This window comes from Podarcis pityusensis (genome assembly GCF_964106645.2).
Source record: "Podarcis pityusensis genome assembly, chromosome: 14".
Taxonomy (NCBI): domain Eukaryota; kingdom Metazoa; phylum Chordata; class Lepidosauria; order Squamata; family Lacertidae; genus Podarcis; species Podarcis pityusensis.
The window spans coordinates 21,311,678-21,327,316 of record NC_138039.1 but is presented as its reverse complement, the minus strand read 5'-3'; the positions used below and the strand labels follow the sequence as shown (position 1 = coordinate 21,327,316).

General features: G+C 41.6%; 1 protein-coding gene across 36 annotated transcripts in view; it reads right to left on the bottom strand.

Moving 5' to 3' along the window:
- The window catches only part of RBFOX1 (RNA binding fox-1 homolog 1), a 1,496,801-nt gene that overhangs the window by 139,519 nt on the left and 1,341,643 nt on the right, over positions 1-15,639 (bottom strand). For all 36 annotated transcript variants that reach the window (XM_080981485.1, XM_080981488.1, XM_080981483.1 and 33 more), the window contains one exon: positions 8,767-9,009. In XM_080981485.1, the coding sequence (XP_080837611.1) occupies positions 8,767-9,009 (243 nt within the window). The remainder of the gene's footprint in view (positions 1-8,766; positions 9,010-15,639) is intronic.

The following is a 15,639-nucleotide window of genomic DNA, read 5'->3' as shown; positions in this document are numbered from 1 at the left end:
CCTCCACTGTCAGTGTCCCTGTGAATATCAGTTTCTGGGGAACCACGAGTAGGGAGAATTGCAGTTGTGCTCAGGTTTTGCTTGTGGGTTTCCCATGGGCATCTGGTTGACTACTAGTTGAATGGGATTCTAGATTAGATAGTCCTCTGAGCTAATCAAGCAGGGTTCCTCTCATGTCCTCCCATCAGCCACTCTAGCTCACAATACAAATGTTTTCTCTTCACCCATTTTATCTCTCAATTTTTTTTCCCTTTCAGTTCATTCCTTTCTTTGTGGTTTTTATGTCCCACCTTTGTGGGTTTTACATCCTTCCTGTCCTCCTGTTATTTAACAAAAGACTTACATAAATATCATGGCAATGTACAAATCATGAAACAAACATTAGCAATGTAAGAAAACAACAGTGGCAACATTTAGAAGAACAGCACCACCACCACATTTGCTACCCTGTGAAATTAACCAGCAAATGCCTGGTGAAAGAAATACGCTTTGAAGTACACTCAGAACATTGCCAGTGTGAGAGACAATCTGGTATCTGTTGGAAAGGGGCCACCACGACAGGGCCCTGCACCACTGCCTCATGGATCTGAGCATTGGTACCATCATGAGCAAGGACTCACCAGTTCTTAGAGTCCTTATCCTGGCTTTCTCCCGTGTCAAGGGGCCCTTATTTCTCAATTGAATTTTATATCTTCTCCTTTCTCTCTCAGGTTCTGTGTCTCTCACTAGGAGAGTCATAGTCCAGAACATCTGGAAGGCAGCACATTGGCTGCTGCTCATTTAAGGGATGTATATCCTATCCTTTGACTTACAGCAGCATTGAAACGTTCACTTAAAACAATACAAAATCCAATAACTTTATAGATTAAAGTAACAGGCAGCAGCACAGTGAAAACAGCAGAACTGTTTTCAGACACAATGTTAAACCGTAGTTTAGTGTTTCATGCAAGAGCCTGCTCCCACCCCACTGTTCACCTCTGGCACTCTAAGGAGAAAATCAGAAACATGTGCTTCCATTTCAGGCTAATGGGCATGATGTCAGTGGCTTTACATGCACAAAGATACTGACATAGGGGTAGGGCTCTAAGCCTACATCAGGTTCCTCCAAGCCTTTTTGGATTTCCAGTGCCCGCCCTCAGCTGTAGCATAGGTTTATTCTGGTCAGTTTAGGGCTATCCATGTTTCAACAGCATGATAAATTTATTTAGCACCTTAACCCTTGTATAACAAGCAACCTAAACTCCAGTGCCCCCTGTGGTCAGAGCAGAGACTCTACTGGCAGCATCTCCAATCTATTACAAATACTTACATGAGATGTTCAGATCATTTTATGTAAAATATTGCAGGGTGCTCCCATTGGGAGTCCAACTGCAGTTAGACCAAAGAAGAATAGAATTCACCATATATAGTTGTGCCAGCCTATTGGCATTATATTTTTGTCCTTATGCACACCGCTTCCACATAAAATATTTAGATTGCATTCAGAAACAGCTGGATCTTACGTGAATGCTTAGTCAATTAAACAGCAGTTGACACCTTTAGATGCACTTTCAAGCAACAAAAAATCAACAAGACAGCACACAGAAAAGAACTGCCAAATTTAATTACCCTTTTCCCCTCCCCTCTCCTGTTTTCTGGTAGGTGTGTTGCTATTTTGAGATGATCAAAGTAAAAATAAAGATAAAAGGCTGTTGATTAAGGTGCAGAACACACACAAGCACCACAAAGGAGGACAATTACACAAATAAGCCATTGTTGCCTCAAAGAAAGCCAAAGTTTGCTGGGTACTAGTGGAAACTGCTGGCTCAGAATCATTCATGCCACAGTGAAGGTAAGAGCATAAAAACAGCCTGCAGGATCAGGCCAGTGGCCCATCTAATCAAGCATCCTGCTCTCACAGTGGCCAACCAGATGCCTATGGGAAGACCAGAAGCAGGACCTGGAATGCACCCAAACAAACAAACAGACCTGGGGGGGGGGGAGAGACAGAATGCTCCCTTCTGCCTTCCCAAAGCAGATGTTATTTATTCTTTAGCATATGACTAAAGAGTCCTCTAGATATTGATGGACTACAACTTCCATTATCCCTAATCACTGGTTATGCTAGTTCAGGCTTATGGAAGTTGTAGTCCAACAACATCTGGAGAGTACCATGTTGGCTATATCTAGCACACATCTTTCTCACATAACTGAAGTCAGGTTTGGTAAGGTCTGTGCGATTCCCAGGCCAACTCTCATTCAGACTTGACCAGACCTCACCTCATCTGTCCTGACCCATCCAAAACACCATGACAGACACTCTTACTTGTGAGTAAGAAAAATATATTTTTTCAGGCTAGCAATGATACAGATTCAACTGCACCCAAACCAGATTAGTAAGTGCACAAGCAAGGCAAGGGATTCAGAACTCAATGGACCTTCTGCCCAGCTTTTACAGATGAGGTGAAGAACTTTCACTTATGAATTTTCACTCCTACTTTATGGAAATTCCAAACGTGCAGACCCACACTTCATCTGGGCAAATGTGTCTGAAGCCATCTACGGAGGTAGTGCCTGGTTCTCAGCTCTCTCTCTGTGTATAAATAAACTCAACCCTTCTGTTTATAATGAGGACTAGCAACCGTATAGGAAGGAAGATAGCATATAAAACTGTTGCAATCACCAAACCCAGGAGAATAGTGATGGCAAATTCAATTGCAGATGGGGCAATTTTATATCAACACTTATTCTATTTCACTGAGTAATATCACTATTAAATATATGTGGTGACATTGTATCAGCAGAGGAGGAATTATGAAAGTGGCTCATAAAATGCAGAAATATGCTTCCCCTTTCGGCACTGCTTATATTCTTATATTACGATCTGAACATTATGAACCCCTCTGTGAATTAGCATCTTTTGTAGTCTTCTCTCCTTGCTTCTTTTCTTCTTTCCAAAGTAATTGCTCCATCACAACAACATTAGGGCTACATGGTTTCATTACCAAGGGGCAGATTGTTTAAGTGTGAGAGAGAGGAAGGGAGGGAGCCTTGAATGATCCTGTATGTAGATGTAGATCTTCATATCTATTTATTTAAAGTCCTCACTCCCATGCTTGCATATATCTGTGCCTGACAGAAGCAAGAATAAATGCGTTATGTTGGTACAGCTATTTACCTATCCACCCCCTGACTTCTCCCAGCTGCCTAGCTGGAATTTGGATTGTCCTGTGAGTACCAAACCAGTAGTGACTGGTGCCCATTGAGAATGGTAGACAGAAGGCAAGGAGGCCAACAGTAAGTGGCGCCATCCTCACATTCTGTACTGAGGACAGAATAAGGTGGTTGGGGCAAAGCCCCTTGTGTCCTAATGGACCAGCCTCCTCTGTGATGCATCTATTCATCCAGGTCATCTCATATTGGAATTCACACAGACTTAATTTCTCTTCCCTCTCAAGAAGACGCCCCAAGTATCTGCACAAATAAAGCTTTCAAACAGAGACCTATTTTCCTGCACTGCTCTCATTCTGTGCTGCCTACAAATATCTAAAATAATTCCAGACCTTCAATAGCACCAAGGCCCAAAATATATTCTCCTGGAGAGTAGGGCTGGTGGGGGACAGTCTGAAGTGAAGGACTCCACTTGCAAGATTTCACTCCAATTTAATAAGTGTCATTGCAACTGACAACTTCTTTCTACCCGTAAACAAACTACTACCAGCCTGCCAATTACAAAAGTCGGGGGGAGCCATCATTAACTGAGCTTAACGTGGAAGAGATATCCCTCTTCGCATTTAGCGAAAAGGGGAATTACCTTTCACATAATAATCCTAGGGAAGAATCAATTTTAATTAAAGTGTTATCATGTGAAGCCAAGATGTTGAAGGTCAGATGCAATTTAAGCTATAAATTAGCTCTTTCATTTTGACTAAGTCTGCTTTGAAACTAGTGGTTTGTTTATTCAGCAGAATACACAACTTTGGGGGGTTTGGTTCCTCCTCCCTCTTCCTCACCCCATGAGAAATATTTAACACCTTAAGTGCATTGGAAACAGTGAGAACCACCAATACTGAAAACCGGTAATACAATACGTAAGGATATGAAGCACAGATTACATCACTCCAAGAAAAGATACTGGAGCACTCAGAATCATTTGCCCATGCACATGCACAGAAATTAGTAGATCTAGCAGAAAGGGGACACATGGGCATCTGCATTGATCATTGCAATGCACCCCTAGTTATCATAATCTTAGATGGGGTGTGCCTGTGAGGGGGCATGGCTGTGACTAACATGAAGGGACCTTGCACTTCTGAATCTGCCACTGCGCTACTGTCTATAACAAAATGGGAAAGGGCTGCAGCCAAGCACTAGAGCATCTCCTTTGCATGCAGAAGCTCCCAAGTTCAATCACAGGTGTCTCTAAGTTGTGTGGTTTCCAACCTCTATTCACTGCATGCAGCATTGTTTCCATTCTGCCCCAGTTCATCTTCTTGCAAAACTTTCATTATTCGTCTTGCTTCCTTCAGTGATGAAATGATGTACATTATATAATTTACATTGTTGTTTAATTATCCTACCCTATTCATTTCAACGGAAAGGAAATTCAATGCAAATGTTGTGGGGGGGTCAATTAAGTATAATTTGCAGGCTGAAAACAACAACAACAACAGTAAATGCTGATTGTATTCACTGGATTGAGTTTTGTTCCAGACATGGAACAAATAAGTGAATATTGGCATTTTCTACTCCTATTTCCATTTTCATCAGAGTTCTCCAACATCTCTACTATTAATATAAATTATTACTTTTTTTAAAAAAAGAGAGAAAAGCAAATAATTAATTCAGCGTGATCCAGCTGAAGCTAAGCCCTTGTTTAACTCTTTGACAAATTTGGTTTGGTTCACAATTTAAAGTAAATCTAATTGATTCACACTTTGCAGATCTGTGTGTAAATCAAAATAGTGGTTAGCCTTCAAATTTCACCCCCCCCCAAAAAAAAGCTCAACAACTTTGGCTGATCCTTCCCATAAAAAAGTCAATCCAATGGGTAGATCACTGCCAGTTTATTTATAGTGGGAGTAGATCGCAGTCTCTTGGAAGTTGGACACCCCTGTATTAGTGGAAAGTGTGCATAAAATGTATATATATATATTAGTGGAAATTTATCAGTGGAAAATACACACCCAAATGCATCATATTGCCTAAAATTGCTTTCAAAAACTGATTATTAGGAGGAATGCACACAAAAATGTTAATGATTTTTCGTGAAGATCACAAAGAGTTGTGGAAATATCGTAAACTGAAGATTGGGGAAATGAGAAACAGAGGGTCATCAAAACTGACAGATTTGTTCCTCTAGACACTTTGATTGAAACTGAATGAGCTTAACTTTGTCCAGACTTCACTGAGAACACTGCTTTACTATTTGCAGTGGCAATAATGTGTTAGCCATTATCGCTCTCATCTGATAACAGAAATGATTTCTTTATCATTCTCCTCATTACTATGTATATTTTTGCCTATGAATATGATCACGTTCTTGACATCCAGCTGTTGCTGTTGTTTCTTAAACCAGATCAACACAGCCTAGTTTCCACATCATAAGGTTAGATTTGTGGACATTAAAACAGCAGTAAGAAGCAAGAAGTTGATTGGATCCCTTCGGAACTTGAAATATGGGTACCCCCAACAAAAAATTAAAATTCGGCTCTGTAATTTGGAATTTATGTAATTTGGTTTGATTTGATGTGATTGGTCAGTTAATAAAAAAATATTCTTTAAAAAACAACAACCCACAGCCTAGTTTCCAATCTGTGGGGCAATTTGGCGGACTCTTTGATGCACATTCCCGCACCATGCAATGTAGTTACAAAGCAATGTAATGTAGCCAGCCCCTTTAAAGTGCTGCTCAGTGCCTATGATGATGATGATGCTTTTTAACTGTAATACATGTTTGTTTCATTGGGACACATCTGGCTAAACATCGGGAACTTGCTTTCATGTGCAACCCCCACCTTCATACTTTGCTTCATGAACCTTCACACTTTTCATACACTGAACTTTTTTAAAAATGTTGTATATGAGGTGGGGGTTTTAACCATACTCCTTTCTGATGTAAGCAGAAGAAGTAGAATCAGATCCAGCAAAATAAGGGACAGAACATCTAAATTACTAGCAAGTTTCCTTCCCTATAAGAATGGATGGGTGAATCTATTTCCTGTCCATTTCAGTTCCCCATTAGTTCATTCAGAAATCCACTCCATCCCATTTTCACATCATTCTGTTAATTAAAATCTCACAGTTCAACCACGTACTGTGTGAAGAAGTCATTCAGTTTTGTTGGATAGCCCCATGTTCCACTATTATGAGAGAGGAAGAAGTTATGAATGACAGGGAGAAGTGGATAGGGATAGGTTTTTATCCTTATCCACTTTCTCTACATCGTGTGCAATGTTATAAATGTGCATTTTGTCCTCCTAAACTAGAAAGTCTCAAATGTTGTAACCTTATATGTTCTGTATGCTTCTGTTTATACAAGAGATTATACATGTGGAAGCAAAGCTTGTTTTCTCATTCAGTCCTCCAGTACAAGTGTGGAAAACGAGCCTCTTCCATAAGTGGATCATGACTTTCAAATGTGGTAGAGCACCTTTTGGATACAAGTGAGAACATTTTGCTTGTTTGTTTTGCAGAGGCTGAATTGTTTACCAGACATGAATCCATTAATAAAGCCTGATGTCACACATCCTGAGATACACAATGTCTCCTGAAACTCTAAAAAACAACCCAAAGTGCAGCAAAATTCACTATTTGGATATGAAACAAACCAAAACAAATGGGGGTTGGGGTAGCTCATAAACTGGTGACAACGTGGCTTGGATGTGCGATGCAGATGTTGCAATGGTCACAACAAACAACAGAAAACCCACACTTTATTGCTATATTCAGTGATATCTTTTATGTGTGTGTGGGGGGGGGTTTATGAAAAGAAGTCTATTTGGAAGCTACTGTAGATTGGGGTGGGCAGACTTGAAGTCTGCAGGATTTATTTTGCTTTCTCCCTAGAACCCTGAAAGCACCAGCTGGAGCTAGGATGTCAGAGAATTTTCACAAAAATGGAAACGGGAGCGGAAATTGCTGAATTTTGCTTATTTCTGGAATGAAAATCAATCCACTAAATAGAATTGGTAGTCACTGTTGTTGCTGCTTTCAGTCACCTCAAAAATGATATTGTAGAGTTGGAAAGAGTTCAAAAAAGAGCAACCAAAATGATCAAAATGGTGGAGCAACTTTCCTATAAAGAAGGGTTGCAGCATCTGGGACTTGCTAGTTCAGAGAAAACACAAGTAAGAGGCAACATAACTGAAGTTTATTAAATTATGCATGGCATGGAGAAAGTGGATCGAGGAAAGTTTTGCTCTCTCTTTCATAACACTAGAACTCATGACCATCCAATGAAGCTGAATGTTGCAAGATTCAGAACAGATAAAAGCAACTCATTCACACAGGTTACAGTTGAACTACTCATTCCCCGCACACCACACCTCCGGGGCCCAGAAGTCAGCATTGGTTCATTCTGATTTAGACTAAATTAAAGAAAAATATTGTCTCACCTTCTGAAATATAATTTACTAGCTGGCAGTTTAAAATGTCTAGCTGGAAAAAGAAGGAATTTGAAGCCAATGGAAACCTGAGTGTTTCCTATCAGAGCTCCATGCTTGGAAATCAGGGAGGGAGCCTGGCTTAATTCCAGAAGCCCAAGTGTTGATCTGATCTAGAAGGGCTCTTCTTATGTTCTTATGCTCTGATGGGTCTCTGCTTATGTTCTTACGAAAAACCTTATGGTGACTGTGGCCGCCGGCATATTTGTGTTTAAGCCAATCAGTTTACACACAAGCCTTTGAAGATATTTCTGTTATACAGAAACTCCTGAGGATGGTGTTATTCAAAACATGTTGGGCCTAATAAATAGTATTTTAAGCACCTCCTACCTTCTGTATGAATTAGGTGCATAATTGTTCATTAAACTCTGCAGTACACAGATTCTCAATAACTGAAGATAAAAGGTTGAAACACCCAGCTGTTTAATCCACCAGATGTCATCCTAATAATCTCTTGGAGGCCAAAGTTTTCAACAAAAAGAGCTACTAGGAACCACACACTAGGAACATGATATGTCAAATAATATTTTTTGCACCGCAATGTTCTGTCAATGATTGTGGTAAACTAGGGGACAATTATAGCATTATGCACAGTTAATCTCACACATGTAGGTGAACACCATGTGCAGAATAAATACATGCAAACACCTTAGATGGGAAGCCATGTTTCACACATACAGAGCCAGGTATTATTTTAAAGGCCTGGTGGTAAATCATCACAACTGAAATGAATACTTCACACTCCAAATACACAGTACTTAACAAACTCATATTAGCAGAAGAGATCCCTGTCCCAATGAAATCACAAACTAAATGTAGGCTAGTGGAGGAAGGGGAGAAAATGATGCACACAAGCAAACAGTTACCGCTATTCAGGCAGCATTCAGTTTTGGATTGGACAGGTCAGATTTCAATACTCAGATTTCAGTTTTCTGGTTTTACCAGGTCAACAGAAGCTTGAGCTGGAGACTCTTCCTGAGGCTCCAGCTCAAAACCCCACTGATGCAAGAGGAGCCCCGAGTCTAGAAGGGTTGGAAGTTGCTCATATAGACTGCATTGCTGATGCCAATATTTTTTGCATGGGGAAATTTAAATCTCTCTCTCTCTATATATATATACTTACTGTGGCTGTGCCTGACACAGTTTGTGAATTTGTGTCACTTGTGTTTGGTTCAGAGTGCGTCTGCGCAGGTGGGTACATATTTAATGTGTGCTCTGGAACTGTGGTTTGGCCTGTGTAGTCGGGAGTCGGATGAGGGTGGGGCGCGGTGTACTCTGCGGGGATGCCGTTCTGAGGAGGAGCAAACTGAGCCGAGGCGTAAGGCTGTGCCATTGTGTCAGGAGGTGCTGTGGCTTCCTGATTACCCTGCAAAGGGGAAAGATAAAAACAAACAAAGAGAAGGTAGGTAAGATTATTAAGCTTGCCCTGCAGTTTGTTCCTGAACTGTTGCAGATGTTCAGTCCTCCCCCTTTGGTGATATTGCCTTCCCAGTTTCTCCAGCCGAGAAGTATGGGCACAACTACAGGTTGGGTTTTAACCACCGCCAAAATCTTCCTACTCAGTTCCTGTTTGTACTGGCTTGGCCTCTCTTATATGAACCCCACTCCCTGAAAAAGGTATGCCCACATTTCACTGGACCCCATGATTGCATAAGCATCCTTCCTTCTGTTCTGAACAGAGAAAAGGCACAAAGGGTGCATCAGCAGCTAATGGAGCCTGCTGGATCAGGTCAATCATCCATCCAGTCCAGCATACTGTTCTTACAGATGACCCCATGGGAAGCCCACAAGCAAGCAGGACCTGAGCAGGTGGTCCTCTCCTCTCCTGTGGTTTCCAGCCACTGGCATTTAAAAGCACAGAGTGCTCTTGTGCTCGTGTACTGCTCACTGATTTCTCACTGGCATCTGGTTGGCCACTATGAGAACAGGATGCTGGACTAGATGGGACAGGCCTAGTCCCAATAATCCAATAATCACTTCAATGATCTGCATAATCATTTTGAGCCTGAGGGCCAGCTTCCCTTACTGACAACCTTCTGGGGATCGCAACATGGTGGTGGTGAAGGTCAGATGCAAAAGTGGGCAGACCTTTTAGGTCTCCAAATTCCACAAAAGTGCTTTTAATATTTGGAAGGCAGATTCAAGATGTTATGGAAATATTAATTAATTAAAATGGAATGAAAATCTGCTATATGTAGCTATTGCTATATCTTAAAAATGCTATTAAGAAAACAAGAGAGATGGGGAATGATTGTCTAGGTGCAATTTGTTTTAAAGAGTTCTATGCTACCTTGAGCTCTAAAACAGATGTTATAGAGACCCCCACTGTTTCTCATTAACAATGACAGCCCTTTCACAAGCTTAGAATTAATATTCGTAGCATTCACTCTTAGTGCTAATTACAGCTAATATTTAATTAAGAGCAGTGAGCTTTGGTACGATTTCTTTACTGGTGACTTCCAACTTATTTCACTCCAAAGGCAACATTAAGCAACACTCCCACCCCTTTGCAATAATAAAAAAAATGTCATTCATTCTTGATCTCTCTATATCTATGTCCAGATGGGCAGGACTTTGGTGCCCACACTCAGCAGAGTGAGCAGAGGGACTCAAAATCCAGGAACTGAGATGAAAAGTCTCACACTCTACCAACTGAATGATTCCAAGAGACATAATGCACACTGCTGTCTAAGAGAAAGTTCCCAAGAAGACCACTAATTTCAGATTCTAAAGCAAACCAGTAGATTTCCTGGGGTGTATGTCTAAATAGGCATTATTTGATCAAATCTTGCAAGGTTTGTTCATCTGTCCATTTTAAAAAAATATTCTCCCAGCAAAACCCTAACCACATTTCCTCAAAATTAGGGATGGAAGCATCTGTAAATTTTGGTTCTCTCATTTTCCCAATGTTAAATACAGCTCTCCACATTTCTGAAGCAATTTGCATTTAAAACAACTACCTAATCCAGATGAAAGAAATATTAGAATTTTAGTGTGGATTTTCCCAATAAACACATTTTCACATACAGTTTTGAATAATGCAGACTGAGTTCAGAGAGACAAATCCTGCTAACACTGAGTGCAAACTAAGCAAAAAAATAATAATGATTGAAAACTGTGCATCATTTGATAAGAAAAGGTTTTGTCATTTCTTTCCTCAGGCCTTGTACACACAGCAAGAATACATTCAATGATACATACAGAGGGAAAACTCTCTCAGAACTGCACAGTCAATCCGTGCATGTGTCCCCTCAGCAAAGTTCATGCCACTCTGCCTGGTTGCTAACCAACACCTCCACCCAGCACCCTCTTAGCTAGTTGACATACACTTACAACAGAATTAAACCTTAAATTACAGTCTGTGTATCCCCGCTGATATACTTCCAACTGCTGGGTCCCAGACATTGGTCAGAGGACCAACAGCTCCTGGAACACTGCAGAGGCTTATTTGACCCAGCTTCTGCCAAGCAAGTTGTGTTTCCTTGCAGTTTAGAGGCAAGAACAAACTTGGCCTGGAAGTGTTGCTTGAAGCCAGGCCTTGTCACATGACTGTTTCATCTCCCGATTTGTAGACTCTTTGCTCTCTTCTTTGGCCCAAGTTTGGTGGTGTAACACAACTGAAGCAGTAGGGAATCACTGCCTGCTATTCATTGGCTTGCAGATTCATGATCTGCTTTGGGTTTGAGATCTGACACGATTTCAGCAGCGATCAGATAAAGGCTTCCAGAGGCACTCCTTCCACAGTTAGTTCATTGTAAAGTGTTTTGCTACTCAGGGACATATCATTCCACACTTTCACTGATGCTCAATTACCTCTCACAAAATTGGGAGCATGAAATCAGGCAGCACATAAACTGAGAGGCCACAGCCTAAAGTCAATTGGAGGCCCTTTGAGGTCTGAGGAAACAGGTTGACTAAAAGGCCTTGACCTGTTTCCAGGAACACTTTTCAACTGCAGCCTGAGAGAGCCAAACTTAGAAAACTCAACCTGAGGGGAAACTGGTCCCCTTAAAGGCCAGTCTGTGAAAAAGCAAAATGGCAAAGCTCAGTTTCTGCTCAGATATGCAACATTTAATGTCTTGTGCTTAGGGTTGCTAGGTTATCAGTTTCAGACATGCACCTCAAGTCTATATTTAGGAAGTAAAGGCTATTGACTAGTTCCAAATTGCTATCAGTGTAGAATTTGCCATTATGTAGTTTAGTCATTAGGTGGCGCTTGGCTTAGTTGACTCTGGATGGAGTAAGGAGTTTCCTGTTGGGTGTTTTGCTGGTATCTATCTTCGCCCACAGTTAAGTCCTCCACAGCCCCACTACCACACTTATCCACACTTACTTTTCCTAAGCTCTTTACAGGCATAGCCTGCGATTTAACTGTCTGAGCACTTCTTCTTCTTCTTCTTCTTCTTCTTCTTCTTCTTCTTCTTCTTCTTCTTCTTCCTCCAGAGCTTTCCCTGCGAAAACCTGAACTGATGTTTGCTCTGATTCAACTTTAAAGAGCGGGTTTTTGAAGGGAAAACTTGGGGGTGGGGGGAGCTCGGATATGGAGTGTTAAAGCAAAGACCTCTGTCTGGAAAGAGTGGGACAAGAGGTAAGTATGAATAAGCCTTCAGAAATGCCTGTTCCTGCAGAGTCTGGAATGTCATTGACTTCTAGGAACCAGATATATTTCTACATCAGGGTCTCCAAGTGGTACTTCCCAGGTGTTGCTGGGACAACTCTTATTGTCCTTGACCACTGGTCATGCCGGCAGGGGCGGATGGGAATTGTAATTCAAAACATCTGGAGGTACAAGATTGGGGAAGGCTACCTTAGGATAACGGACGTGGGTGGCGCTGTGGGTTAAACCACAGAGCCTAGGACTTGCCGATCAGAAGGTTGGCGTTTCAAATCCCTGCAACGGGGTGAGCTCCCGTTGCTTGGTCCCTGCTCCTGCCAACCTAGCAGTTTGAAAGCACGTCAAAGTGCAAGTAGATAAATAGGTACCACTCCGGCGGGAAGGTAAACAGTGTTTCTGTGTGCTGCTCTGGTTCACCAGAAGCGGCTTAGTCATGCTAGCCACATGACCCGGAAGCTGTACGCCGGCTCCCTCCGCCAATAAAGTGAGATGAGCGCCGCAACCCCAGAGTCGGCCACGACTGGACCTAATGGTCAGGGGTCCCTTTACCTTTACCTTAGGATAAGGAAGCAAGAGCACCAAATAATTTTCACCTCCAGTATATCTCAGTATTTGTAAACCTGTGCATGGCATGGCTCAGCAACATAGTAGCTGGCAAGCTTGTTTGCATGTGCATGTTTTAAGGAAGAGCTGAAAGTCATTGGCCTGTGCATGGGCCTGAAATTTAATGAAATCCACATTTCAACTCCGAAAGGTGCTTTACATGCCAGAGTATAAAATGCAGCTTATTGCTTTCTGTTTATATGCGGAACTCTCTTAAGCAGAAAAAGAGAAAATAGAGTCTACATTATGTAGAGGCACAAGCTTTTCTAGAAACACTCCAGATTGTTATGTTTTTTTAGAAAAACAACAAAACACCATGTTTTAGATGTTCAGTACAGAATATCTCACATCTTCCTGTTTAATTTCCCCCCCTCACAGCAGCATTTCATCTGTTGCATAAAGCTTTTATAATTAAGAAATTGCATGATAAGTGTCAAAACATAAGGAGTAACCCTGTTATGTGTTTGAACACAAATGAAAGCAGGATAAATGTTACTTGTGCAATGTTCATCTTTTGTGTAAGCATACATTTGCAGAACGATACTGTATTTATTCATTTCTTTGGTGGAGGGGCAAAGGAAGAGAAACACACACACACACACACACACACACACACACACACACACCCCTCTCTTTCCACCACTGCTCACATTTTAAAACTCTCTCTTGCTGTTTTATTCTTTGCTTTTGTTTGATTTTGCCCCCCTTTCCTTTTCTGTCTTGTGTTCTGCCTCTTTGGCGGCAGATATTTCACATTCTCAGGGAAAGCTGTTTTCACACTGTAGTTAAATGAGGCAAACTGCATCATAGCCTCAGGGTATGGAAACAAAGGAGTGATATGCAAGAGAGAGAGAGAGAAATAGGTGGGGAGACAGAGAGAGGACCCCACCACACACTGCTGCCACACACATATTAAAGTAGTCTGTTAACCTGTTGGTTGGAAGACTAGCTCTTTCAAACAGATCAATTCAACCAAGAGACATAACAGCATTACCTTCTTAATGATTAACTAGCCAAAAATATATAGTGAATGCAGAATGTTTCGGGGGGTTGTCTATCATACCCTCCAACATTTTTCCAACGAAAATAGGGGCATCCTATTCAATGATGATGGTGATGATGATGATGATGATGATGATAATAATAATAATAATAATACTTTTTATAACCCACCTATCTGACTGGGTTTGCCCAGCTACTCTGGGCAGCTTCCAACATATATAAAAACACAATAAAACATTAAACATTAAAAAAACTTCCCCACACAGGGTTGCCTTCAGATGGACCGGAGGGGGGAGAGTTCAGGTAACTCCATACCCACCAACATTTATCTGATGAAAATAGGGACGTCCTAAGGAAAAGCAGGACATTCTGGGATGAACTCAGAAAATGTGACTGCTTCTGTAAATTCAGCACTGTTCCTGGAAAATGGGGACACTCGTAGGGCCTGGTATATCTAAGGCAAATCAGTATCTTTTGCTTGCCTTGGAAAACCAAACAGTCACACACCACATTTTTAAAGTGAGGGGGGAAACATTCAAAATTGCCTGCTATATGTAAGAATGCAAGAAGAGCCTTGCTGGATGAGGCCCATGGCTCACCTAGTCCAGCATCCTGTTCTCATAGGGTCCAACCAGATGCTTCTGGGAAGCAATTGCAATTCTACCCACGTGGTTATTATTATTTATTGAATTTATATACGCCCTATCCCCTCAGGACCCAAGCAAGTGGCATTCAGAGTATTACTGCCTCCAGCAGTGAGGTAATACATAGCTGTCATGGTTAGTAGCCATTGATAACATTATCATTCATGAATGCTTGCATGTCCTTTCCCCCTGCTGATGAGGGACAAAAACGTAAGAAGAGTTGGACAGATCAGACCAAAGGCCCAGCATTATCTCCACACAGTAGCTAACCAGGTGCCTCTGGGAAGCCTGCAAGCAGGACCTGAGCACAACAGCACTCTCCCCTCCTGCAGTTCCTGATATTCAGAAGCATTTCTGCCTGCGATAGCAGATGGCTGAGGGAATGGATCTTTTTCAAAATTCCTGTATGAAATGACCTGATCTTGAAGTAATGGGTGGCTCAGAACTCAGCTATCCAGTGAATTTTGGACTTCTCCTAACACTGCGACATGGTTTACAGCAGTTGAAATGTCTCAAAATACATATTGGAATTTGTATCTTGAAAGAAAATGCTTAAGTAAGGTGTCACCCTGTGGTCCCCGGTAGAGCATCAACAGGATACCTCAGAGTTCTCTCTCCGATGTCAGAGGTGTAGCTCTGATACAGAGATATCCTGGCTGCAGCAGTAACTTCATTGGGTCCAATATAAATTATTCTGAAGCACGAGTCGGTGGCAGGGGTGTTGATACACAAAAAAGAACTTGATTATTATCTAAATCTGTGAAATCCCAGCTCTGCCATGGGCGATTCCAGATGCGTGCCCTGAATATTCCCCTGCTGAGCACCCATAGAGCTTAGAACCACAGAATCATGCACTTGGGAAACACAAAATATGACATGCACAACATGTCTGCACTACCAAATTAAACCAGCTTTGAACATGTCTACAGCAGGGAGATGTGGCTCTAATCTTAACAAAAGGGGGCCAAAAGCACCTAATTGCTTCACAGCTGATTGCCCAAACACTTTGCCAGTTGTGTTGCATTTATTTGCATTGGTTTTTACTGTGTTTCTTCATAATTGCATTCCATATGTTTTACACACTCCATAACTATGACCACGGAAGAGTGGGTTAAAAGAAAAACTAACTAAC